This window comes from Eriocheir sinensis, chromosome 28 (genome assembly GCF_024679095.1).
Source record: "Eriocheir sinensis breed Jianghai 21 chromosome 28, ASM2467909v1, whole genome shotgun sequence".
NCBI lineage: Eukaryota > Metazoa > Arthropoda > Malacostraca > Decapoda > Varunidae > Eriocheir > Eriocheir sinensis.
Genome location: NC_066536.1, coordinates 11,515,586 through 11,542,532, shown reverse-complemented (window position 1 = coordinate 11,542,532; position 26,947 = coordinate 11,515,586). Strand labels below are relative to the sequence as shown.

Here is a 26,947-nt window from a genome sequence, read left to right as displayed (position 1 = left end):
GATATCACACTGCGAGTGGCGACGTTGACGTAAACACTCCACTCAGTGTTGCCATCGAAAAGATTTCAGTCACGCTAGATTCACCCTAAAAAATCGCTAGATCAGTGCCCAAACCCGCTAGAATTTAAGTACAGAAGTCACTTACTCCTACTACGTGGGCGAATATATAAGGGCGACACACGGCCTCGCGTAGTAGGAATACATATTCTTATGGGAAAAAAATAAGGGTATAGGTATGGGTGGTACTGCCCTGACTGACTGACCTTTTTAGTACCTTAATTTTTAGAGATAAAATATAAGGAATATTTATGATATCTTACTCACCTCGATCCGTGGTCTAGTAGTCAGTGTGCCTGGCTTCTACTCCGCGGGCCCGGGTTCGAATCCCGGCCCGGGCAGTCGGCGTGCAGCCACAGAGTTATACGTTATATAGGTATATAACTCTGTGCGTGCAGCTCACCCAGCTGTTCATTCTCCCTTTCGGGCTGGTCGATAAATGGGTACCTGGGGATACCCGGGGATGGTAAACTGTGGGTCTCATGGTTGGGAACTCAAAAATACGTTTTTTTTCGTTTTTTTTTCGGTTTTATTCGATTTTCGACCCGTTCGAGTCGGTTTTCGAGCCCGGTCACTAATTAAATAATATAGCCCTTGCATTTTGCCGTCGATTGATACTAAGAACTTTTCTGTTGCCCCCAAAATAAGGGAATTATGGCGATTCGCACCAAAGCGGTTGATTTTTCAAAATTCACGGCATAATGACAAAGCTGGGGCAAGTGTCCGTTCCATATGTATAGGTTTCACTGGTAGTAGTAATATACTTACTAATAGTAATAGTAGTAGTAGTAGTATTGTTGTTATTATCATTATTATAATTAGTAGGCTAGTAGTAGTGTTCACAGGAATGATACCCCCACAGATCTGTGAATCTTTGAATTGAAAGGGCGCAATTTAGGTCCTAAGGGGGGGGGGGGGGCGGCCCCGGCCCCCCTGGATCCGCCACTGAGTATGACCGCCATCTTATTTGGTGGTGTGGGTTATTAACCATTTTTGCTATACCGTGGTGAAGGCATCGTTGGTGGCATGTAAAAGAGTGATCGACAAAGGCAATGTGGGTAGCAGGGAACAGCAGCTCGCTCTCTCTCTCTCGCTCTCTCTTCCTAGTAAGGCCTCTTCTTTTCTTCTCCTTGTGTGAGCCTCCTCCTCCTCCTTCTTCTTCCTCCTCTCCTTCAACATCAACAACCTCCCAACTGGGTTTCCCCCATAAATTAGAGAGAGAGAGAGAGAGAGAGAGAGAGAGAGAGAGAGAGAGAGAGAGAGAGGGCAAGTAGTATAAAAAGTACACTCTCTTGGAGGTGGGCGCCTCTCCAGACAGCATAACCAAGGAAGGGGTTTCTTCTTGCTTACTTTATTATAACATCACCACTCTGCCCACGACTGTGTGATATATGAGAGGTAAATGTATGTTGTTCTCTACTTCACAAATGTGCCTTAACTATTTTATTAAGGAGTAGGCGATCAGTATTTAGTTTATTGAACGAGATAGCCTACTGTTATATTTATTGCGTTATATATATTGTGATTTATATTGTCCAGTGTTAAAATGGCCAGTGCTGTATAATATATAAACAGCAATAAAGGAATATAACGGTGGGTTATGTCGCTATGTAAAAAACTATTTATAGCCTAGTCCTGAAAAAAATTCTCTCCCTCTCTCACACACACACACACATCAATATTTAAACTTGTAACTTCAATCCTATTAGGTTCGCATTTTATCCCTGCCATATAAGTTGCCCCCTAGTTTTGGAGATATTTTTTTCAGGCTCAAAAAGTTGACTTACACGCCACAATTTACGGCATTTCTTCAATCTTTTTTAATTCCATAAACCACCATGGGACCTAAGAAAGCTAGTGAAAGCATAAAGATGAAAAGGAAAATAGTGAAAACAACAATAGACGTGAAGAGAGAGATCATATGGAAGCATGAAAATGTCGTTCGCGTCTCGGATTTGGCTTTGCAGTTCAGCTTAGCTTTATTCTTTATTCAGATTGTATGTTATAATATAATATTACATTGCATTTATAAGCATTTTTATGCATGAAATACACCTAAAAATGTAAACAAAGGTCTTTCTTTTGGGGGCCAAGAATGGATTAATCCATATTATATTTCTTATGGAAAATTTTGTTTTGTTTTTAACAATTCAGTTATGGAACAACTTTTGGGAAGGAATTATGCTTGAAAACTGAGGTTTGACTGTATTTTGAAACAAGGAGATCAGAGAAGGCCAGCTGTGCCTCATTTTTTCCTAGTGAATGAAATATAGAGATGGTAGTCAAGGAACTTTTGGCTTTGACTGTACAATCCTGCAACAGAAAGGGTAAGAAACATATCCAGGAATTCATTACTATAATTTTCATATATAAATACACTTACAATCCATAAATTATACAACAATGTCTTTAAAATACTGCATACCTCAATCCCAGTGTGAGGTCAGACACTCCTCTCTAACATCTACCATGTGCTCAAAGCTTGTTAAAATATTATGAGTTTTGTAATTATATAAAATATACACTTCAAGTGATCAAATTAACTGTTTTACAACAATTGCACTTAGTGCACAATACATGCAAAGAATATGTACATTATTTCATCCCAAATTAGACACTAATGTACAGACCTGATCAATATCATGCACAGCTGAATGCTTCTCAGGCATCATGGGTGAACTGGGCATAACCTTCTTTATATTCACACAATACAAGGTCCTGTCAATGAGATGGGAGGGATGAAGATAAGGAAGGGAGGTTCTTCAGAGAGGGGTGTGGGGCTGCTGCCTTCTTTTGCTGTACCACCCTCTTACTTCTCGCATCACTAGTCGGGTCAGCAGCTAAAAACAAACAAATAATTAGTTACTCTCATTGCTGATACACAAAAAATGCATCCTAATGTTTGATAATCATTTTGCAGGACAACAAATAATGATTGGAAACAAAACATGAGTTGAGAAATACACGTACAACTATTTAGGGCAAACAATTAGTGCAAACCCAGACCAGAGAAAGTAGAAAGAAAATAAGAATTTTGGTAAACATAGTAATATGAAAACCAACCTGCCACCTCCTGAAGGTGTACTATCAATGCATTATGCCAGTCCTAACCTATGGTTTAGAAACTTGGCATCTCACAAAATAATGAGTAAGTTAAGAAGTGGACATAGGAATGGAGAGAAAAATACCAATTACAACATGGAGAGGCATGGAGCAAGCATCATGGATTGGAGAATAAAAAAAAAAAAATTGAAGATATTTTAATGGAAAAAAAAAAAAAAAAAAAAAAAAAAAACAGCCTTGGGCAGGTCACATAACGTATAATTGGTAGCGGATGGGCAATGAGAGTAATAGAGTGGCAATCCAGACATTGTATAAGTCAGGGTAAACAGAGGATCAGGTGGAGAGAGTAAAGTTTAGCATTTGTTGAGATGTTCTGAAATGGACTGCTGAAGATGATGACGATGATGATGATCGCGTGTGTGTAATCCATCATGGTATGATCATGCGACAGACTCATGATCCTCTATCAGTACCCTCCACGAATAAGCATGCTCACAAGTGAAAGGTCACTGGATACGGCTGAAACCTGACACCCACACATGCTAGGGAGGCAGGACAGAAATCCTGAGTGACACCCAGTACCCATTCACTGCTGGGTGGACAGGGGCCACAGATTAAAGGAGAGACCATGTTTTCCACAAAAAACAATATGAGGAAATGGAAAGGCATTGTGACTCTTCTCAGGAGTGTTCCAGGTGGGAAAAACAAAAAAAGTTGAGTGAGGGTCAGTCCTAACTTCAATCTCCTTTATCAAATATGTCCCTTTCTGTCACTTCATATAATACGCAGCAGAAGTATTTCTTATCCCAATCTCTCAGGGATAACAAGTGTTGCTGATAGAGGGGATAACTGAGAGTCAGCAGCAGTCTACCCATTGTCTTTCTATAATTCTGACTTGTTCCCTGAAAATTTGCCTCCAAAACCATTCCATCATGTAAATATCTCGTCAGTATAAAAAAAAAAAAAAATTGTCTTATCCTTAATTGCTCTTAAAAGTCTGTCCATTACATTATTCATATAATTATGACCTATTCCCTATAAATTATCATTGGATAAAACCATTTTATTAAACTATGTAAATATTTCTGGGTAGGTTGAAATATTCACAAACTACAAATTAGTGTTTTGCTTTTATCCAGAAACAAAAATAAAGCCTACATCAAATAGTACCTTCCATGTGATAGTTGATTTTTTTATGAGTTTACTTAATCTTTGGGTGTATTCTTCACCATGTAGCAATAACTCGGGCATACCATACAGTACACCAACATATTGTGCATTTGAGAATGGAGCTTTGCTTCCCTATGAAAATAAATCTGTTTTCTTTATTCTTATCTCAATGGTATTCTCTACTAATTCCTTATTTCTTCTCCCCATCTCCTACTCTCCAACTCTAGGTTAGGGAAGGAGTATTCATATTTGAATACATTCAAAGACAGAATAAAGATGTATTTGTATTTGAATTATTTTCATGATAAAGAAATGTTCTCTCCTTCATATTCAAATATTTGGCCAAAGTATTTGTATTCTTTGAATAAGCTGGGGAATAGTCGTAAATTTATAATTAGGAATAATCATTCATTTGACTATGAAGTGTTACCTGCAGCTAGAACACATAGAAGTTTAACATTATGACTCTGCTCACTCAACATGTCCAGTACGTGTCAGTAATCAGCCTGTGATCACCCCTAATACAGACAGGTGAGCAGCTGCCTTCTCGTTCACAGTCCTCTGTCACCCACACGATAGATACTTGTGTCAACTTTGTCTTGAGCTTGTGAGTGAGTGAGTTGATGAAATTTCAAAGCTAGGATTCAGTTTTACTTGGTGAACAAACAAATATGTCTGTGCTGTACTCAGGTAGGTGTGATATCCTGGTCCTGAATACTGGTACTGGTCATAATCATTGCTCATATAGTAATTATGCCATGGCATAACTTCAGTAGTACTGTGATAAGTTAGCAGATAGAAGGTATTTTATGAAAAAAAGTGTTCATGAATGCATAAGAGAATACTTTCATTAAGCATATGGATTTGCATGTGAATTCCCAGTACTTCATAGTATTTGTATTTGCATTTGTATTCTTCTATTCGTATTTGAATACTTAACTTTTGTATTCACTCCATGCCTGTTCCAGGTGCTATCCACAGCCCCAGTGCTTTTGGAATTAGGTGGACTGAGCTACACAATGTAAAAGAAAGCTGTATTTTACTCACCAGCAGAGCCAGGAGGTCAGACACCATCAGCATGAGAAACACATAAGACCAGCCATAATTGGAGATTGGGCCAGCTAACTGAGGGCCCACAGCAGCACCTAGAAGTAGTGGTCATGGTAGTAGCAGTAGTGGCGATATTATTATTATTATTATTATTATCATTATTATTATTATTTTGTTATCATTATTATTATTCAAAGTACATATAGCAAAAGTAGTAGCAGTAGAGAAGGGTACTGATTTAACATCAGATAGATACCCAAGAAAATCATGCTTATTCAAAGTGCTATTTTAGTGGAATTTATTAGTTAGGTAGGACTAGCAAAGATTTGGAAAGAAGTAAATGCAGCTTTCTGGCAAGTAGATATGAATACCCAGCAGGCAGGGAAGCAGCCCTTGAACACCTAGTCAAGTCTGGTAAGTGTTACCTATGGAGCCTGTGCCATCAATAATGGCTGTAACTGTGGCCAGAGCCTTGGCATTTCCTTTGAGGGACTTGTGAGTGCCCAGGTCAGCAGACACAGCAGTGGTGATGAGGGCATATGGTCCATTTACCAAAATACCCACCAAAATCAGGAGGAAGATGTTCATCCCATTAGACACAGAACCAAATGTCTGATAAACAAACATCTGTGGGAAAAAAGAATAACAACTTATTGGTGTTCTGTACCACAAATGGGAAAGCAAATCTTAAGACAAAAATTAGATTTGCTTTTTATTCCAGATTGAACAAATTTTCACCCACTGTCCTTTCATATACACACGATGACATGTATGTTTTTATAGTGACAGAAACTTTAGGCACTCTCTTAATGATTTTTAAAGAATGAGCATTCCTTTCATTCCATAACAAAACAAAACAGCTTAACATGCCAAACCAAATAACATCATGGGGAAGTCCACAGATACTTGTAGCCAAGAAAAATACTTGACACTTTTTGAGGAATCTATCTACTAAAGCACACTAATGATTAACTCACCATAGGTATGGCAACAATCAGCATCACAGAACAAGTGGATGCTGACATGCCTGAGTAGTCGCTGACCACACCAGCCAGGATGCCCCCAATGATGCCACCTACATCAAAGAAGGTGGACAGGTTGGCACTCTCTTCAACACCACCAGAATCCTCTGTGGAGAGAGAGCTTTGAAGATCTCTTAAGGTAAGGGAGAGGCAAGTGTTTTTATGTATTGACCTATTTGTAGTATATAGGGCCTGAGCTTAAGCTTGCACAGTCCTGTCTCCCAATCTATATTTGTCCAACTTTTCCTTCAAGGAAGGTAAGTGAACACCTCAAAGTGGTGGTCATTCTTTTTTGTTATGATGAAAATGTTTTGAACACACAGTGTGGTATAGAAGGTGTAATGAATCTGCTGGATGTGATGTTTCTCATTATCTTAAGAAAATGTTTATTATGCAAAAACAAAACCAGAGATGGACCAACTCACTCTAAACTTATTAAAAATTATTGAAGACGGTCTGCTGCACACACACTCAAATAAGTATCATTACACATTCAGCACGATACAAACTGACACCAAGGATGAAGCCATTGATAACAGGCTACGCATGTTGGTATCACTGCGTGTGTTGGGTGTGGCTTCACTTGCCTGAATCAAGTGAGTGGGACTTGTAAATGAAGCAGAAGAATTTGAGGTGGCATGGTAACGCTTCATGAAACACACAGGTGGAGTCTTAGTCGAAGTGACTTGATCTGTGTTGTATGTAGCAGTATAATATTGTCGTGTTTTGGTGAAATTATGCTTTAACACTTCACAGACAAGTGAATAGTTAAAATTTTGTCCATTTAGGATACAATATGATAAACACCTTGTGTTATTGTTAGACTTCATTTTTCTTACCACCAATGGTTTTAGCGTTGCAATTTGACGTTGTGTTTTTTCAGATGCCCACAGCTTGTTCATGAGAGAAAAGACACGTTTAGTGGAAGCATTACTTCCAGGATGGCACATTATGAACTGAACTATATCTGACATGTGTTGATGGTTGATGTTTTGTCTTTGACATGGGGCAATACTTCTACCCACCACTGTTACGTATATCATATGAACATTATTGTTTTATGTGTGAATATAAAGCTTAAACAAGTGGCACTCAAATCACTGTTAATATTATGGTGATATCTGGTATCTCAGTGTCTCCCTTCCTCACTATCCCTCCCGTACAGGGGTCCTGTTCTGCTCCCCACAGCAGAGCTGAGGTGGTGGGGGTGATCGCACTTTTAACAACCCTGCCGAGATTACTGGGTTGCTCAATGTGAAACTCGTCGGACCCCACTGTAGCGATCCTTTTTTTTGTGTGTACATGATGATATGTGCATGACACTAGACTGAGATGAAGTTATCTCCATCACTCTGAATGCAGTACCCAATCATCAATTTAAAGAGTTTGTGTAAAATTTTTAACCATTTTCAGTCAGTGGTAGTATCATAACCAATGAGGCAGCTTTTGTCTGAGAACAGTGGCAGTGTGCAAAAGTAAACATTGGGTTGTTGGGACACTAGCTACACCCCTTGGGCTACCATAAACACTGCTTACAATAGCCAAGTCCTACCTTGCCATCATAAGGTGGCCTTATTATAAATGTCTTTTAATGTTTTTGTTTTATCGGTGGTGGAATCAAATGGGAGGCTGTGCATTACAGGCACACTGTTTTAATGATCTTTTATTTTTATTTGTATAGGATATATTCTACCACTATTAAATGGACTCTAGCATCATGACCCCCTAGCCACCCTTCTGCGACCCCATGGAGGTTGCAACCAGAAGATTGGGAACCTCTGGTCTACACATTTTGCACGATGCTGCAAAATCAATAACTTCAGCATTTCTTTGAAAACCATTATTTTACACTCTGTGGCACTGATTAACATATTTACACTTTCAATTCTTTAGTCCCTATAACTCACCTTTGCTGTTAATATAGTAGGGCAGCCAGTAGAGGAATGTGTATGATACAAGCTTGGCAAAGAATAAGCAGAGGGAAAATTCAACCACTCCCTGTGGAAAGACATTCATAGGTTCAGCTATATGTAGAAACACTGCTGCAATGTTGTAACATCATACAATAGTCATTTTCTTAATTAAAACCCCAAACATTATGATGATTCCACTCTACTATGTTACAGTAAAGTAATGCATTAAAAAAAATTCCTCACCAAACACAAAGGCTAAAGGCTAATGTGATAGAGGATGAAGTATTGAGGTGGATCAAGGCTTAGTGACTAAATGCAGAGTACAAGTAAACAGGGATAAATCAGACTGGGTTTGTGCTGCTAATGACATCCTACAAGGGTACATCCTACCTTGGGTACATTGCTGTGCATCTCCATTGACAATTTTAACTGAAGTCTAACCAATCACATCAGCAAGTTTCCTGATGACACAAAAATGGGATGACTAATCAGATCATGCAATAATGCTGTTGTATTATAGGAGGAACACCATGCAAATGAAGTCTTGGGCTTTCATTACAGAAGCATTAGCAAACAGAGCACATAATTTATTCTTAAATTGTATTTGGCACTGGTTAGGCATTACCAGGACTATGATGTTCAGTTTTGATGTACAGAAAATAAATGAATTCCCTCAAATCATGAAAGAAGAATAACTGAAATCATCCAAGGACATAGAAACACTGTAAAAAAGCTAAACTCACAGCTTTTGAAAAGACATAGACTAAAGGTGATTTATTTGAAATTTTTTAAATGGGTCAAAAAAGATAATTAATAAGGAGAATTTAGATGATGTATCTATATAAAAAACAATGTAGGAATTGAATAAAGTCAGATTCAGGTAAGAAACAGTTAAGAACTAGTTCATAAATAGGGTTATGGACAAGTGGAACAAACTGAGAAGATATGAAGTTAATGCAGACATGATTAACTCTTCATCTGTTCTATTCATCTAGACAGACAAATTGAGAGATAGAGACAAAGAGAGAGTAAGAGAGTTTTTATCTCCCCTATGTACCTCATCATTCCAAATATAACTGAGAAGGCTTCAGCAGAATTAGCTTTTCACAGCAGTTTTCTGAAGTGACAGACTACAGAAAACAGCTACAAGTCTGTTTTCTTTTATGGTAGGCTAATTATAGCATGATGCATACATACATCACTGGATTTAGTAAGTTGAAAGGAGGTTATATAGGCTTATGAATGGGAAGGGACATTGGTGAATGACCCACTCTTAACCCCTTCCACCTGAGGTTACATTTAGAGATGCGGGGTGGGGGTGGGTGGGGGGGGGGGAGAGAGAGAGAGAGAGAGAGAGACTTACATAGAAAATCAGACCACACAGACCCCATGGTCCAGACTAGGTGGTCTGTCCTTAAATCTAAGTGAATCTACACTAATCAGATGGCTCCAAAACGTTGCTTTTCTACTCTAGTTAATATTAAGTTCAAGGAAGTGATGGTCGGACTTGTTTTTAAAGGAGTCAATCGTGTTACATTGGACCACTGATGGTGGGAGCTTATTCCATTCTCGCACTACAATGTTGGTGAAGAAAAATTTGGTGCAGTCTGAATTTACTTGTCTACATTTGAGTTTTATGCCATTGTTCCTCGTTCACAAAGTGTCATCGATCATAAACAATTTTGTTCTGTCTACATTCGTGAAACCATTAAGTATTTTAAAACATTCGATCAGTTTTCCTCGGAGGTGACGTATCTCAAGAGAGAACATGTTAAGGGTGGAAAGTCTTTCTTTGTAGGATTTGCTGCGCAAGGAAGAGATCAGTTTTGTTGCCCGACGCTGAACACCTTCTAATTTAGCAATGTCCTTTGCATGATGAGGAGACCAAAACTATACCACATATTCCAAGTGGGGTCTGACTAAACGATTGGGGAGAGAGAGAGAGAGAGAGAGAGAGATTTACATAGAAAATCAGACCACACAGACCCCATGGTCCAGACTTGGTGGTCTGTCCTTAAACCTAAGTGATTTTACATTAATCAGAAGACTCCAAAACGTTGCACTTCTACTCTAGTTGATATTAAGTTGAAGGAAGTGACGGTCGAGCTTATTTTTGAAGGAGTCAATCGTGTTACACTGGACCACTGATGGTGGAAGCTTATTCCATTCTCGCTTTTCTAGCGTTGGTGAAGAAAAATTTTGTGCAGTCTGAATTTACTTGTCTACATCTGAGTTTTACGCCATTGTTCTCGTCGCAGACTGTCATCGATCATAAACAATGTTGATCTGTCTACATTCGTGAAACCATTAAGTATTTTAAAACATTCGATCAGTTTTCCTCGGGCGACGTTTCTCAAGAGAGAACATGTTAAGGGTAGAAAGCCTTTCTTCGTAGGATTTGTTGCGCAAGGAAGGGATCATTTTAGTGCTTGACGCTGAACACCTTCTAATTTAGCAATATCCTTTGCATGGTGGGGGACCAAAACTGTACGCATATTCCAAGTGGGGTCTGACTAAACTGTTGTAGGCGAGTATTACATCTTTATTCTTGAATACAAAGTTTCTTTTAATGAAGCCCAACATTCTGTTCGCTTTATTTGCTGCATCGATGCATTGCTGTGAAATTTGAGGTTTGATGCGATTTTGACCCCAAGTCTTTGGCGCATTGAGCGCTTTTGAGTTTAACGCCGCGCATTTCGTATTGAACTTCTTATTCCTCGTTCAACTTGAAGGACCTGGCACTTGTCTACGTTAAGGGCATCTCCCATCTATCCGACCAAGCTGAAATTTTGTGCAAATCCTCTTGGAGGCTTTGCCTGTCTTAAATCAGTGAGAACCGAGTTACCAATCTTTGTGTAGTCTGCAAATTTACTAATGCGGTTATTGAGTCCAACATCCACGTCGTTGATGTAAATAATGAAAGCACTGGGCCAAGGACCGAGCCCTGAGGGCGCCACTAGTGACAGGCGCCCTCTGAGTTAAATCCGTCAATCACTACTCTTTGTTGTCTGTTGCTCAACCAATTAGCGATCCATTGGTTTACTTGACCGTCAATACCTATTTGCTTTAATTTGTAAAGTAATTTATGATGCGGACTTTATCAAGCGCTTTCTGGAAATCTAGATAGACTACGTCCAGTGATTTGGTTACGTCATAAACAGTGAAGAGGTCGTTATAAAAGGTTAATAGGTTTGATAGGCAAGATCTTTTGTTTCGGAAGCCATGTTGTGATTCCCCAATCAATGAGTGGCTTTCAAGGTAACTCACAATTTGTCTCTAATTATGCCCTCAAGTAGCTTACCTACAACCGAAGTTAGACTAATGGGCCTGTAATTACCTGGTACTTTTTGTCTCCTTTCTTGAAAATCGGTGTCACGTTAGCCTTTTTCCAATCTGAAGGGACGATGCCTTATCGCAAGGACATATTGAATCTGGTTGTGAGGGAGGAGTATTTAGCTCTTCGTTTCTTTCAGTAGAGTTGGATATACTTTGTCAGGTCCAGGACTTTTATTTGTTTTAAGTGAATGGAGAGCTTTAAGGACTTCATCTGTTGTTATTTCAAAATTAGGCAATGCATGCTCGAGATTTACAATAGTACTGGTGTTGGTGGTAGCGAGAGGAAGACTGTTAGTATTAAACACCGAGGAAAAGTAATTGTTTAAGAGGTTTGCAATGTGTTGGCTGTCAGTCACTAGTGCACCGTCGCTGTTTATTAAAGGTCCAATACCTCTTTTGATCACCTTTCTGTTGTTTATGTAACTGAAGAAAGATTTGGGTTATTTTACTGTTGGCTGCAATATTTTCTTCATATCTCGCTTTGCCTGACCTACTAGTCTTTTTACTCGTCGCCTGGCATCATTATAAAGTCTAATGTTCTCGGGCGTGCTTTGTTCTTTCTTTAACCTGTAAAACAATTTTCTCTCATTGACTGATTGTTTAATTTTGCTATTAAACCACGGTGGGCTTTTATTAGTGTTAATTAAGCTTCTACTTTAGGGGACGAATGTGTTCTGCTGAGTGAGTAAGTGATTTTTAAAGGCTTAGCCAGGCAGTTTTGTCGGATTTCTCTGAAGTTAGATCTTTTGATATTGGGCACATTTTCTTTATTTTCAGTCTCTGATGTTTGAGCTTTAATGTCGACGCGCACTAATTTATTATCGCTACAGAGAGAGAGAGAGAGAGAGAGAGAGAGAGAGAGAGAGAGAGACTACCTCTTATACATATGAACACAAACACACAAACATCACTCACTCCTAAATAAAACAAACCCATGACTCACGGAATGGCAAGAGCTTGCTTGAGTCCAACAACCTTGTCATCCCTGGGGTGCATCTCAACCTCCGTTGTGCCTCCTTTGTCTTGTCATCATAGTTCACTGGGGATTCCTGAATAATAATCAGTAGATTATCATCACTTTGAAAATAAATTTTGTATGCATGAATTATTAAATGCTCCTTTTAAAAAACTGCCTCAGAACAGCCAGTTTCACATTCTCAGAATCACTGTAAAATATATTCTTTCTCTAACAGTAAGGCATTGTGAAAAATAATCTCAAAGTATATGTACAAAGTGGATACAATTTTCTTTCTTCCCTCTCTTAATTTTTAAATAACAATTTACGTACATTTAAAATTACCATTAAAAGATGTAATCATATTACAAAGGATGAGTCTCAACTGTCGTCATATAATGTGAGGGAAGTTTGTGAGTAACTTTAAGCCAGACAGCTGAGCAGTTATTTCCCTCCAGACAATACAGCAAAACCTTGTATGGCAGCTTGGCCTCCCCCACTTCTTCACTTTGGCCAACTGATCTCAACAATACTCACGTGGTCTAACAGAGAAGCAGCTTCTTCATCACTGGTGTCAGCAAAATTAGGCAGCCTCTGTCTTCTTGTTTGGGGAGGAGAAACACCCTGTGGCCAAAAGTAAGCAACAGGACAAAGAACATTCACAATTAGCCCAACAATTATGTACACTGAAGGCTAAACTCCCTCATGCAACTTTTTTTTACCCTCTAAGAGTCCTAGAGAACAATAAGCCTTCTTCCCTTAGTATTGTAGTTGATTTGACATTGGAAATGTTTTTAAGACTCCAAAGTAAGGAGGAGAGTATTAACTCTTCGAATACTGACTAAAGATCTGTGAACAATGCACCATTTCCATATTGCCAAACCAAATTTTATGGAATAAATCCTTGTCTACACATGCTACCAGACAAACAAGCACATGTTTATGACACATATAAAATAAATACATCTCTTAAATCTATTATACTGGATGGTCCTACACATCCAACAAGATTTAATTCCACTCTTAAATTTAATCCTATATATATATATATATATATATATATATATATATATATATATATATATATATATATATATATATATATATATATATATATATATATGCAACTTTCCAAGGGAGAAGGGAAGGGACAGGGAAGGGGGAGGAGGAGATCAGCATCATGTGAGAGAGGAGGAAGTGAGGGGTGGGAAGGAAGGAAGGAAGGAAGGAAGGAAGGGTGATGTGACAGCTGCAGTAGCACTAGCCAGGGAGGAGTGGTAAGGAGGATATGGGGAGTGAAGGGAAGGGAGGAATTCTCTGGCATTTGGTAACGAAAGATTACTAATATAGGAAAGTCATGACGGGAACAGTGAAACATTATTCAAACTGTCCAACATGTTAAGACAAAACACACCATGGGAAAGCTCTAAGCACTGGCGTCTCAGGCCTCAGCGAAGAAACCATGTGGAAGTTTCAACGAGGAGATAATTATAATACTAATAATAATAATACTGATTAATTATTATTGTTATTATTATCATTATTATAATCAAACAATATTGATCTTGGCTATATTGAAAAGAGAGAGAGAGAGAGAGAGAGAGAGAGAGAGAATGATAAAATAGAAGTTACAATGAAGTTAAAAACAGATATAGTATTTGTTATGCATCAAAGAAAAATTTATGGGACATGAGATTGGCGGTGATCATGTTAGTGCTTGCTTGTACTGCTGTACACTGCCATGTACAGTCATTGTGAGTGGCAGTCATAGCGCCGCCTTGGGTTGAATGATGAACAGATTTACTCTGAGTTATTCATTTAGTATTTAATTTTGAACAATAACTGAAAAGTCAGAATGATTGAATCACTGATTCTGATGACTGATACCGATTGACTGATTGAGTCCGATTCACTGTAAAAAAAAAAAAAAAAAAAAAAAAAAAAAAAAAAAAATCTGTGAGCATGCTGCGCTGCAAATGTCTTCGATATTTTTCTAAGTACTGCAAAAAGTACCGCAGGATTCTTTAGTGCAGTCCGCGGTAGTGCGGTATTTTCAGAAAGTTAGCAGTAGTGCAGTACTTTTTTTGTGATGCAGTACTACCGCATTTGCCCACCTCTGCTGTTTGGGTGTCAATATCAGCTAGCTGCATGTTGTTGATGGCTTTTTGATTTGCTAATAATAGTAACATTTCCAATAATATATATATATTTTTTTATGTCTTCGCCTGTAAGCGCCAGTAGGCTTTCTTCAGGGGCCTGGTGGTGGCACAAGCCTGTCATGGTGCAGGCAATTTTATTAATGGTGCCATATATGCTTGGCTCATACTGCCCCGAACTCATTCTTGATTCACTAGGACGGTTTCTTTAAGAGTCCAGGTTGATGGGTGGTCTTCAGGATAGCAGGTGGGTCGGCTCAGGCCCCTCGGCGGGGCCTGAAACATCCCAGGCGGTCGCGAGCGGATTTGACCCGACGATGTCCATGGAGCGGTGAATGCGGGGCCTGCCACTAACCACTCAGCCACCGCCTAGGAAAAACCTCCTAAAGTTTTAAGGAAGCATGTAGCTTTAATGATAACAGACACAAGCAAAGCCATAACTGGGTGTGAGGTGGACGGTTGGGAAGGGAGGAGGGTGGTTGGGGTAATTTACAGTTTGTGAAAGCTCCTTCCCTCTAAATATTAAAATAACAGGACCATACTGCATAATACAATGTAAATAACTATTGTACAAGATAGTAAACAGAAAATCCAATTTACTCTCCAGTCAAGATACTCCCAAAAATATAAAATGAAGGGACATTATGACAACCAAATTGCCCATTATATACAAGAAATACCTCCATGCTACCCATCCCAACAAACTCGACTTATAATATTTTTACTTCAGGCCAACCTTACAGCATCCTTACCTCTTCCTTGTTATTGGGGTTGGGGAGAGAAACCAATGAGGGGTCCGGCACCATGAAGAAGAACACTAGAACCCCTAATGCAGCAATGATGAGACCAGGGATGATGAAGGATAAGGCCCAGTTCTCTGTGACAAAGGATGCTGCAATGACTGTGCCCAAGATGTTCCCTAGGGATGTGTGAGAGTTCCAGATGCCCATGATCAAACCTGAGGGAACACACACAGAGGACCATCATTTGAAACTCTCATTTCTTATCGAGGACATGGAAATCGAGAATAAGTGTATTTCTCTAAGTTATTGTCACAAAATGTGACGAAACAACTACCCTAATATTTGGTGTATTAGATGCACTCCCTATTTTCAAGGCAATTTTAATTTGTAAAAGTGTCTTTTTGGTTTAACATAACAATCCACTGATATATGACTCTTTGTTGTGTAAGGCTTATTGTGTCATGATAATGACAAATCTGCTGAGCCCATAAGCAGCTGTGATACACACTAATATTCACAGATCAGTGTTATGCTAAGATTTGTATTTTGTCCAGTAATTCTATCCGTATATACATATATGAGTTTGAAAAGGAATTATAGATAGAAACTAACAATGCCTCACATTCTACAATTAGCTAAAAGATGAAAACTACAGTTGCTGAACAACACTGCTTTTGGTTAAGTTTTACTTTCAACTAGCTTCTTTTATGTTGTCACTACCTCTTTCCTGAGTGACAATTTGAAGTTTATATCTGGTGCTAAAGACTACCCCTAAATGAGTCATTCATTTTGAGGTTGAAGAGTTGCTTTATTTGCTGGGATATATGGGAAGTAGAGAGGTCATTATATATAAAAGCACTCCAAAGAGACAGTCTCTCCCACTGGAAAGAAGAAACTTCATGCCAATATTGGGAGCAAAAATGCATATTCGGTGGCCTTTAAGAAGAGGCAGAAAATAATAGAAACTAACAATATCAAGAATGACAAAAAGTCCTCACCTCTCTTTCCTTTGCCAAACCAGTTTGCCATGCAAGTAACAACTCCTGGCCAGCCTGTTGACTGCACCAGACCACTCAAAACCTGTGGACATTAAAGCTACTTGTTCACAATAAATACAAGAAACAAGATGAGCAATCACAGCAGAATATGTAGTTTACATACTCCCATATATGATGCAAAGACAATAAAAACTAATTGCTATTATTGTGACTATAACATGCAAGTCAGAGAATACAGCCTGTAGCACCCTAATATAAAGGTATTAAAGAAAAAATATACTTTAAGTGGTGGGAGACATACCTGTGCAAGGATGTAGAACCAGAGGTAGTGGATTTTGAAGGTGTAGCCAAGCCCAAACATGGCACAAAAGGCCCCTGAGAGCACCATGCCAGCGGAGAGGAATATTCGAAGGTCTATTCTCTCTGCCACCATCCCACTGTGTGTCAGAAAAGATGACTCATTTATCTGCAACCTTTCCATTATTTCGCTTTCCCCACTCTTTTATATATATATATATATATATATATATATATATATATATATATATATATATATATATATATATATATATATATATATATATATATATATATATATAAAATCCTGTGCATGACCTATTCTCTTCTTTTTGTGAAAACTGTGGTTGGGATCTGTTCTTACCTGAGGAACATGCTAACAGCATATGCAAAAAGGAAGGAAGAATCCACCGTGCTGAGAAGAGAAGCTGAATTGTCACCGTCTGCGAAAAAACAAGAAGAAAACTTGTGTCCCCCCTAAAATAATATTAACACAAAGCAGAGATCAGATTTGTAATTTTCTCTATAAAAATATCAGTACAGTCTCAAGAGTTAGGTTTAGTTCAAGGCTACTACTGGTAACTATCTTCAGTTGATTCTTCAAAAATTTTCATAACCAATTCTCACTAAAACCTAACACCCCCAACATAGAGCCAGTGAGTTGCCTCTTAACAGGAACAGGGGTACATGATTTTTGGCAATATTTTAAATAGTTATTTCCCATTTCTAGAATTCATACTGCATATTATGTCACTAAAGCATTAAATGATTGAATAAATAAATAAATAAAAGTTGCTGTAAAAAATGTACATTCATCTCTACATCTATTTAACCTGTTTCCACACTGTCCCCTTGAGGTGATGAGAAGGTTCAGGCAGTATTATGACACATTCTCTACCAGCTCCTCCTGCTTACCGAAAGGTGCCCAGTCACACCAGTGAGTATTATTAGTAGTGTTGTCAGGAGGGGTCATATCAGAGCAGTTCTGGTTGAGGACACTTTTCACCACAGAGATGGGCTTGCGGGACATGTGATAAGCACAATATGTGATGAATGTCAGCACCCAGATCCATGTTGAGTACCTGAAGGTGGATAAGGTGTAGATAATTTTCATCTGTATTTCACATTTGCTGTCCTCTTAAATAAAAACAAATTTTGGGAAATATCAGCTGCAGGATCAGATAAGATAGTTGGATGAGTTTTGAGGGAATGTACAGAGCAACTGGTTGGAGCAGTATGTGAAATTGTACAGAGATGATTGGACAATAGAGAGGTGCTGGAAATCTGGCAGAGTAAACACAGTACCTATCTACAAAAGCTGTGGCAAGGAATACACATCTCCAGGCCAGTATCACTAACAAGTGTGACATGTAAGCTATGTGAAAGGATTATAATGAGTAGATGGACTTGGTTCCTAAGAGAAAATGTCATGATATCAAAATGACAGTTAATAATCATGTTTCATATTTCATGAGTTTCTACAGTAGGGCTGTGAATATTAAGCATGAGAGAGAAGGATGGATGACAGTCTGTCTAAAGAAAGACTTTGACAATGCCACACAGGAGGCTGTTTTGGAAACTGAAAACTTACAGGGAAGTACAGGGGAAAATATTTAAGAGGGTGAAGAGCTAGGACAGGAGACAATGGGACAGGGATCCTCATGGAGGACTGCAACAAGTCAAGTGCCACAAGTTTTAGTAGTCATCAGATGAGGGTGGTCATAATGGAAAGAGAATCCTCATGGAAGACTATATAACAAGTGGAGTGCTGTAAGGTTGAGGCCACCAGTACAAAATAGCACATGTTAGGACCAGGGTTGGCAAAAACCAATGTTTTTTTTTAAACAAAAACCATGTTTTTTTGTTTAAACCATGTTTTTTTTGGTTTAAACCCCATAGATTATTTTTTCAGTATTTTTATTCAAGTAATTCTATCAGTATATCCATATATTAGTTTAAAAAGGAATTATAGATAGATTTAGAGATGGATTTAGAAATATATTCATTTGATCTTCATACAATCTGTAAAAAGAGGCAAATGCAGCTTCTCCAACATGCTTTTAATTGCAAAAAAAGCAATGTTAAAGAGTAGTAAACATGAAAGACCTCTTCTAATATTCCAGTTGCATGCTACAAAACAGTTGAGAGAGAGAGAGAGACTGACTTTCCTAGCTATATCCCGCACCGCATACTGCCGCTGCATCGCGCTCCCCGGAGCTAGGGGCGCTGTTATGATGAGTCAGAACAACAATGGCCGCCTTAGCATACACAGACTGTACGTAGGTACAATTTACAGTCCACAGACGCTAGTGTCACCATGCACAGCATGCATCTAATATCTACTGTGCTGGAACCTAAGTAATACTTATTCTGAGTTATTAATGAGAATAGAGTCACTAGAACTGAAAATCATTAGAATAGTGGTCCTGGCAATTATTCAGGCGACGATTACCCTTGCTGCTTCCAGGACAGCTCCCCCCCCCCCTTCGGTGATGACTGCATTCACGATGCCCCCCCCCTACAATACCTAGTTACACTATACCTCGCTGCTAAAGTAATACACTACCGGTACACAACACTATCACTTTGCACCTTGCTCCGGTCGGGAGCAAGTGCAAAATGATAATGTTATCTTCTCGGCAGCTTCTTTAACTCTGAATGACTAGAATCGTGAGTCACTCTTTCCCTTCCCACCAGGATTGCCAGGTTTGGCATAATTATGCCAATTTGGTATATTCCAGGCCTGGTGGCGTACTGGAAATTTAGTTTTATGCCTAACCTCATTTGGCATAATTTTTGGTATATTCAGGAGTGTTTTTAATATTATTTCATTTATATTCATAATATGGTGCTGAAAGTCAAAGACGTTGACCAGATTCTATAATATATCTAGTGAATAAAACATCAGAAAAATCATTATACACATCAGATGAGGGTACCGTTCCTCTTGATACCGTTTCAGGACCTAAAGTTCCTTATCACCGCAGAACGCGTATTGTTCGTGTTCGGTTACTATCTTTGGTTACTAGTCTGCGGGTCTCTGCGGGAAAGGAGAAAGTGGTCTCCGCTGCCCAGCAGTGCCCTTGTACGCTACTTTACGAGGACTTACCCAGCTGTGTTGTTGTGTCTTACAAGTGGACTGAAGTATCAGAGTGTGCTAGGATCCGTTCCTGACCCGCAGTAAAGGCTATGAGTCGCAAAAACTTGGAAGTATATGTGGCGTGTTCCTCGGAGGCATTGACGAATATGGCGGAAACGCTGCGGCATCACATTTTTATGTGCTTATAAAGACCCTGAGAAGCCATTTTAACGTGATTTTAGGAGTAAATGAAGCCGTTCGTATCGTATTCTCCCCTCACAGTGTGGCATCAAAGGGAAGCCAGAAATCTTTAAAATGTGCTGATAGGCGTCGGTTTCTTAGTCAAAGAACTCCTCTGCATCCTTGTAATCTACTGCTGCACACATTAGTTACAGGGGCGTCGGTGATGCGATGGTGTGGAATGCGGAGGAGTGGACAGTGCTTGATTGAAACAAGATATGAAAGACCAAAATTGTGTTTTAACTAAGCTAGAGTGAGGGACACGCAAATTTGGCGCGAAAACGGGTCCTATGTAAGGGGTCTTGGCTTGTAACTCCCAAGAAAAGGCTAAGATAATACGCATTTGAAAGATGTGCAAGTCTTAAGTGTTGAAATAATGCAACGTGTGCGTGTGTCTACCATTCCAGTGCTTGAACAGTGCCATACAGCGAAGGTGATGTGAGGGTGGGTGGGAGGATAAGATGACGCGCTAAATCCTTCTCGTGTCAGACCTCATAACGCCGAAAATATATAGATACGCATACGCTGAACTACCATGTAATTTAAATTGATACATACTGTATACTGAACATACTTAATTACAGAAACAGAGCAAATAGTGTATAGAAAAGTGAGTATGATTAATGGGTTTTTGGTTTAAACCAGGGGTGTCAAACTCATGGCCGCAGGATAGTCATAAATGGCCCGCGGTGTCACATTAACTTCAATCTTGTCAATGTATTTTCTACCTTGTTGGCCCCATGATGGCACTTCAGAACATGAATTGGCCCTCGAAGGGTTTTGAGTTTGACACCCCTGGTTTAAACCGCCAACCCTGCTGTACATAATTAAAATCTTACATATAGTTAAAACCACAATACTGATGAAACTAACAAATACACACAAAAGAAAAAAAAAAAAATGGTTTTATTAGTTGGTTTAAACCACTGTGTTTTTTATTGGTTTAAACCATTTGGTTTAAACTGCCAACCCAGGTTAGTACCCAGCTCGAACTAAAGAAGAGGTCCTTCAGTGTCAGGCATTCCTCTGGAATTCCCTCCCTGAATCCCTAGTCACCCTCCAGTCTCTATCTCTATTTAAATCAGCACTTGCTCATCATCTTGGGGACAAACTTTTAAAATATCATTAATGGACTATAACTCTTCATCCAATCATATAAATCAAATTACAAGTTGACTGCATATGATGCACTATCCAGCTCTTTCATTAGTATTTGTTTTTGTTCATGTAATTATATATTGAGAGCTGGCGCATCAGCAGAGTGCTGGCTTCCTAGTACCCCCTCCTCATCATGTGGATTGTGGGGTCGGGAAGCCCACCAGGTGAGTAAGGTTTAGTATTGGCACCAATTATGTTCCAGGTGTAAGTCAAGGACATGACAGACAGGTTCATAATGCACACACACTGTGCTTCAGGTCATTATTTTCTCAACTATAGTGGACCTGCCTGACACAGAAAGCCTCCCAAATTCACTAATTTCATTTAATTTCTAGGGGACCTGCAGAGGGCCACCCTCGGGTGGCATGATATGCGAGGATTGTGCGGGGGATTCAAGGGGCCAGGACAGGATTAGGATAAGGGTTAGGATGAGGAAAGGTATTGGGATATGGTAAAGGGCCAGGATTAGGGAAATAATGATTGATGATCCTATTTCTAAATGTGTCAAGTGACTATTAATTACATGAGATAGGAGATGATTCCACTCCTGGATGCTGGGAAAGAATGAATATTTGAATAAACTAGTGTTAGTCTGGTAAAGGTGGTATTTACGGTTGTGGTTGCCTCTAGTGGATCGTGTAGTTGTCGGGTGTAATTAAGTGTCTTTGTTTATGTCTACTAAATTGTTTGTGATTTTATATAGCATTTGTTGTCTGTGTATTTGTCTTCGTGTTGCTAATGGGTCTAGTTTTAGATATTGTTTAAGCAAAGTGACTATGTAGTGTGTCTGTAATCACGTCTGGCCCATCTTGCAGCTTTGCTTTGTATGGCCTCTAATTTATTTTTATTGTTAGTGTGTGGGTCCCAGACGGTGTCACAATATTCTATGTGTGGCACTCAGTGAGTGGGTTACTTCTTTGGCTGTCTGGTTAAGGAGTGGCTTTCTGTCTAGCCAGCCCAGAGCCCAGAGTGTTGTATCTACTCAGAATATTTTAGCTTTTATAACATGCCAAGCAATCTTGGCAGTATTCTTTACAATTAATATTAGCACATTCTTGCATTCCTCAACTAACCCTTAAACTCTTGGTAATCAAATCTTGCCACATATGTTGCCCTTTCTAGTCAACATGTCCTTGATCTTTCTTGGCTGTGATGTACTGAGTGGCAGTTTACCATTCCTTCTTTAGGGTGGGTTTATGTTAGTTATAAACAGTTCCAAACAAATCAGGCGGTGATGGGTTACTCTTTTTACTGAGCTGCTCGCTTAATAACTCTACATGGAGCTTATTCACCGAGCCCTGCCAGGTGGACAGGCCTCACACTTTTAGTTTTGGGCTGGTGCAACTGCAGTGTGGCTTCCCTTGCCTTGATATCTTGTGAAATAATACCTTTATTTAACCTATGAGAGCACCACCAACGTGTTTCCAATCTACTGTCCGTATTGCTATATGTCTCGGCCTCAGTTCCTATGTTTGAAAAGTTTCTTATAGAAGTTGCTGGGAGTTCCAAGGACTGTTTTGTGATGCTAGTGATAGTTTTTACAGCTTTTACATCTTGAATGGAAAAAACACTGATGAAAAACCTGGATGATCTTCTCTGGAGTCTGTTTGAAAAGCTTCTCGTAGAAGTTGCTGAGATTTCCACTGACTGTTTTGTGATGCTGGTGAGTGTACATGAATTCTGCACCTTGAATGGGAAAAATACCCATGAAAACGTGGATAATCTTCTCTGTGGCCTTGGGAAATAGTCTTAATGGAAGCCCGATGTGTTTAAAAATATGTAAAAGGTAAAAAGGTAAGGGTGAGTGTATACGCTATAGATGTGTGCGTGGCTGCGGTGCTCATCTCCGATCCATTGGCCTTGAGTGAGTAAAAATACAGACACGCCTATAACCCAACATTTCCCAATGTACATTTTCAGGTAAATATTCAGAACATGACCCGTGGGAAACTATTAGATGAAACCATTTTTTCTGGTGATGATATGGAATAACACCCCATTTTCGTGACACACACACACACACACACACACACACACACACACACATATACACACACACACACACACACACATAATAAAGCCAAACTATACCCTATCATTTCCTGACGTACATTTTCGGGTAAATATTCAGAACATGACCCGTGGGAAACTATTAGACGAGACCATTTTTTTCTGGTGACGATATGGAATAACACCCCATTTTCGTGAGGCATCTCACACACACACACACACACACACATATGAAGAAACACATAGTAAAACTAGAAAGAATACAGAGGATGGCAACTAAAATGGTTCCAGAACTGGAGGGACTGACATATGAAGAGAGACTAAAGGAAATGGACTTGCCAACACTGGAACAAAGAAGAGAAAGAGGAGACCTAATACAAATATATAGGCTATTGAATAAAATGGAAGAAGTAGATAACGAGAAATTGCTACTAAGAGAGGAACCTTCCAGCAGGAATACTAGAGGACATAGTGAAAAGTTGAGGAAGGGAAGATGCTCAAGAGACATAAAGAAATATAGCTTCCCACAAAGAAATATAAAGGTTTGGAACAGATTAAGTGAAGAAATAGCATCGGCGAAGTGTGTGCAAAGTTTCAAGGAAAAGTTGGATAATTATAGATACGGAGACGGGACCACACGAGCGTAAGCCCAGGCCCTGTAAAACTACAACTAGGTAAATACAACTAGGTAAATACACACACACACACATACACACACACACATAAAGCCAAACTATACTCCATTATTTCTCATAGTAGATTTTCGGGTAAATATTCAGAACATGACCCGTGGGAAACTATTAGATGAGACCATTTTTTTTCTGGTGATGATGTGGAATAACACCCCATTTTCGTGAGGCAACACACACACACACACACACACACACACACACAAAGCCAAACTATACTCCATTATTTCTCAAAGTACATTCTCGAGTAAATATTCAGTATATGCACCGTGGGAAACTATTAGACGAGACCATTTTTTCCTGGTGATGATGTGGAATAGCACCCAATTTTAGCGAGGCATTCAGCCACCCACACAAAGGAAACCCAGCCATTCACTCCCTCATACTTACGCTGTCTGCTTCTTCCTCGGCGTGGTCCTCACACAGTAGCTCGACTCAATGGCCTGGACACTCAACGGTAGTCTGGCCATTGTGCTGAAGAGATCTCTGAAGCACTAAACAGACGCCATTCGCAGTACGTCCTTCACCTTCGAGTGTTGCGTGACTACTGAGTTATCCAGCTGATGAGGCGGAGTCAGCTGTCAAGGGAGGGTTTGTTGCCATTTATCGGGGACACAATATTGTACCCACGATCCACCTGGAGGACTATAATTATATTTTAACTGTGGCAATCAGTAAATGTAATATGAAAGCAAGCTATCAAGGGTTCTTACAGAACGGTGGAGTTATTTTAAGTATACCTAGAGCCGCGGTCGTATTAATTATAAGTAAAAATATCATGCGAATTGGCCAGAATATGTTTAATTTCTACCATGAAACTAGATTTATCCAGAGAAGTGCTTTCCTCGAATACTTACATTCAAACCTTAATTCACACATAGTCTCAAATTTTCCTCGGCTGCTGTAATGGAAAAATCATGGGCGTGCTATCCTTCTCCTTTGTTGTTTACTTGCAACAATAAATATCAATCAATCATAAAAAAAAATACACTTGAATGATTATAACGTTACTAATTAATACAATACCATACAAAAGTTATGTATAAGTACCTATTAAGTTTCGCCTCCTTCCTTTTTTTTCTTTCTTTTTCTTATTTGTTGTTCCTTTTCTTCTTCTTCTTCTTGTGTGAATATTTTTTACGTTTCTTTTTTTAAAGTTTTCAACAGTAGTTCTATAGAATCTAGAAAATATATTCCTATTATCTCTCTCTCTCTCTCTCTCTCTGGATTGAGTCCTAAAGTGGAGCTTCAAACCTTAATAATTAATTGGGATGCCAACACTCGTGACTTCCTTAGTGGGCCCCCCCGTCAAGAGAGCGTATCTAATCACCGTTTATCGCTACTGTCTCCTGGCCGTGTAACAGATAACCTGTCACTAATAGCGTATTCCGTCCACACACAAACACGATGATCATCACGCCATAATTTGTGCGAGGGGTCCGTGGGCAGGCGTGAAGGAGGCATGAGGGACGCCTGATCCTCCACCGTGCTGCCTACGTGGGGGCTCCTTTGACTGACATCACGAGGCACTTTACACGCCCATGTCACCTTGTCTCTCGGGTCGCAGGTCAAGGCTGGGAGGTGGTCTAAGCAAAAATTAAGCAACGTGCGTTATCACATCACCAGACTCGAAAGTGAAGAGAGAGAAAATAAGATGATGTGTGGTATGATTTTTGCTGCCTTCGCGTTTTTTTTTTCTTCGTCATGGAGTTTTAAGTTTGTTGGAAGCAGAGCATTCTCCGTCATTATTCCATGCATTGTGGCAGCAACAGTAGCTACTCTGCAAAATAATATAATCTTCAGCGATGATGATAGAGTGGACCTACTACAGAAGGCCGATAACCAAAATTCTTTAGTTTTAGTTGTTATTGTCTCAGCGATGGCACTGAACCCATCACGAACAATGATCATTCCCCACGAGCAAGTCATGGGGTCTTCTGTTCCATCACTGTTTATCCTCCGTTTACATGACTGACTTTATTAGAATCGGTTCCATGATTTTTTTTTTTTCCAGAGGAGGCACTGTAAGATGGAAGGTTGGTTGAGGTTTGGCCAAGTAAAGAGGAAACACCCAAAAAAAGTTGCAAAATGACTGCGGAGGCCACGTGGACCGGGGGGGATTTTGGAAGCTTAAACACTGACTCTCAAGCCTCCCCAGAGCTGTCACGGGATCATTCTACTCACATAACCTGAGAGATCAGGGCACGGGTAAGGTTTCTGACATGACGGCCTGCGGAGGGTGGATGCGGGTGTGGGCAACGTTAACAGGTGACGAGTGACGATCATCCTCAACGCAACAATGTTATCACGTCCTGGTTTCCATTGTGACACGTTGTTATCTTCCCGACAACATTTTCATTTCCATAATAAGATTCACAGCCACAGCCATTGTGAAAGTTGTGGTTATGCTTATCTGTGTCATTCTTGCTGCGAGGAAGAGGCACATTAAATTTTACTCACCATGACTCTGAGGTGGTTCATTCAAAGTGCTGACATTTGCCTTTCATTCCTTCTCCTCCTTATCCTCCGGTGCGAGCGTCAACGGGCTGGATAATCAAAGGGCGTGTGAGGCCAAAGCGGCCAAAGTTTATTCTCTGAGGAACACTGGAGGACACATTTGTGCTTCCACGGAATTTGTACAGTCGTAAAGCACACATTATTTTCTCCTGTCAACAAGAGTGCTACAATTGTATGCCCTAAACCAATACTAAATTCACCTAATAAAAAAAGTAGAATGGCAGTATAAAATCCTCACACAAGAAGCTATTAGCTGCGTGAAGATTCGTAATGAATAAGTCAAAAGTGTAAAAAGGTGATCAAGTCTCTTCTGAGTGACATACTGTTGTCTCATCGAAGTTCGAGATAAATTATCATAGCCGTACAAAATGTCTCCCTCTTACGGACTTCCAAAAACTGCAACGTGAAAAAAACTACACTGAATAATAATGTAAATTTTTAGTTTGACGAATCATCTTGTCATGTGGCAGGACCACCTGCCAAGCCACAGCCGC

At 39.5% G+C, this 26,947-nt stretch overlaps 1 protein-coding gene across 1 annotated transcript; it reads right to left on the bottom strand.

Moving 5' to 3' along the window:
• Positions 1-2,399: 2,399 nt before the first annotated feature.
• LOC127004509 (glucose-6-phosphate exchanger SLC37A2-like) lies at positions 2,400-24,495 on the bottom strand. Its single transcript, XM_050872314.1, is given in 14 exon segments — positions 2,400-2,897; positions 5,338-5,435; positions 5,766-5,967; positions 6,318-6,469; positions 8,270-8,354; positions 8,357-8,361; positions 12,555-12,660; positions 13,104-13,190; positions 15,475-15,680; positions 16,464-16,545; positions 16,765-16,900; positions 17,125-17,203; positions 17,676-17,842; positions 24,327-24,495. Coding segments are annotated over 14 exon segments (1,563 nt in total). The 5' UTR covers positions 24,407-24,495; the 3' UTR covers positions 2,400-2,819.
• Positions 24,496-26,947: the final 2,452 nt, after the last annotated feature.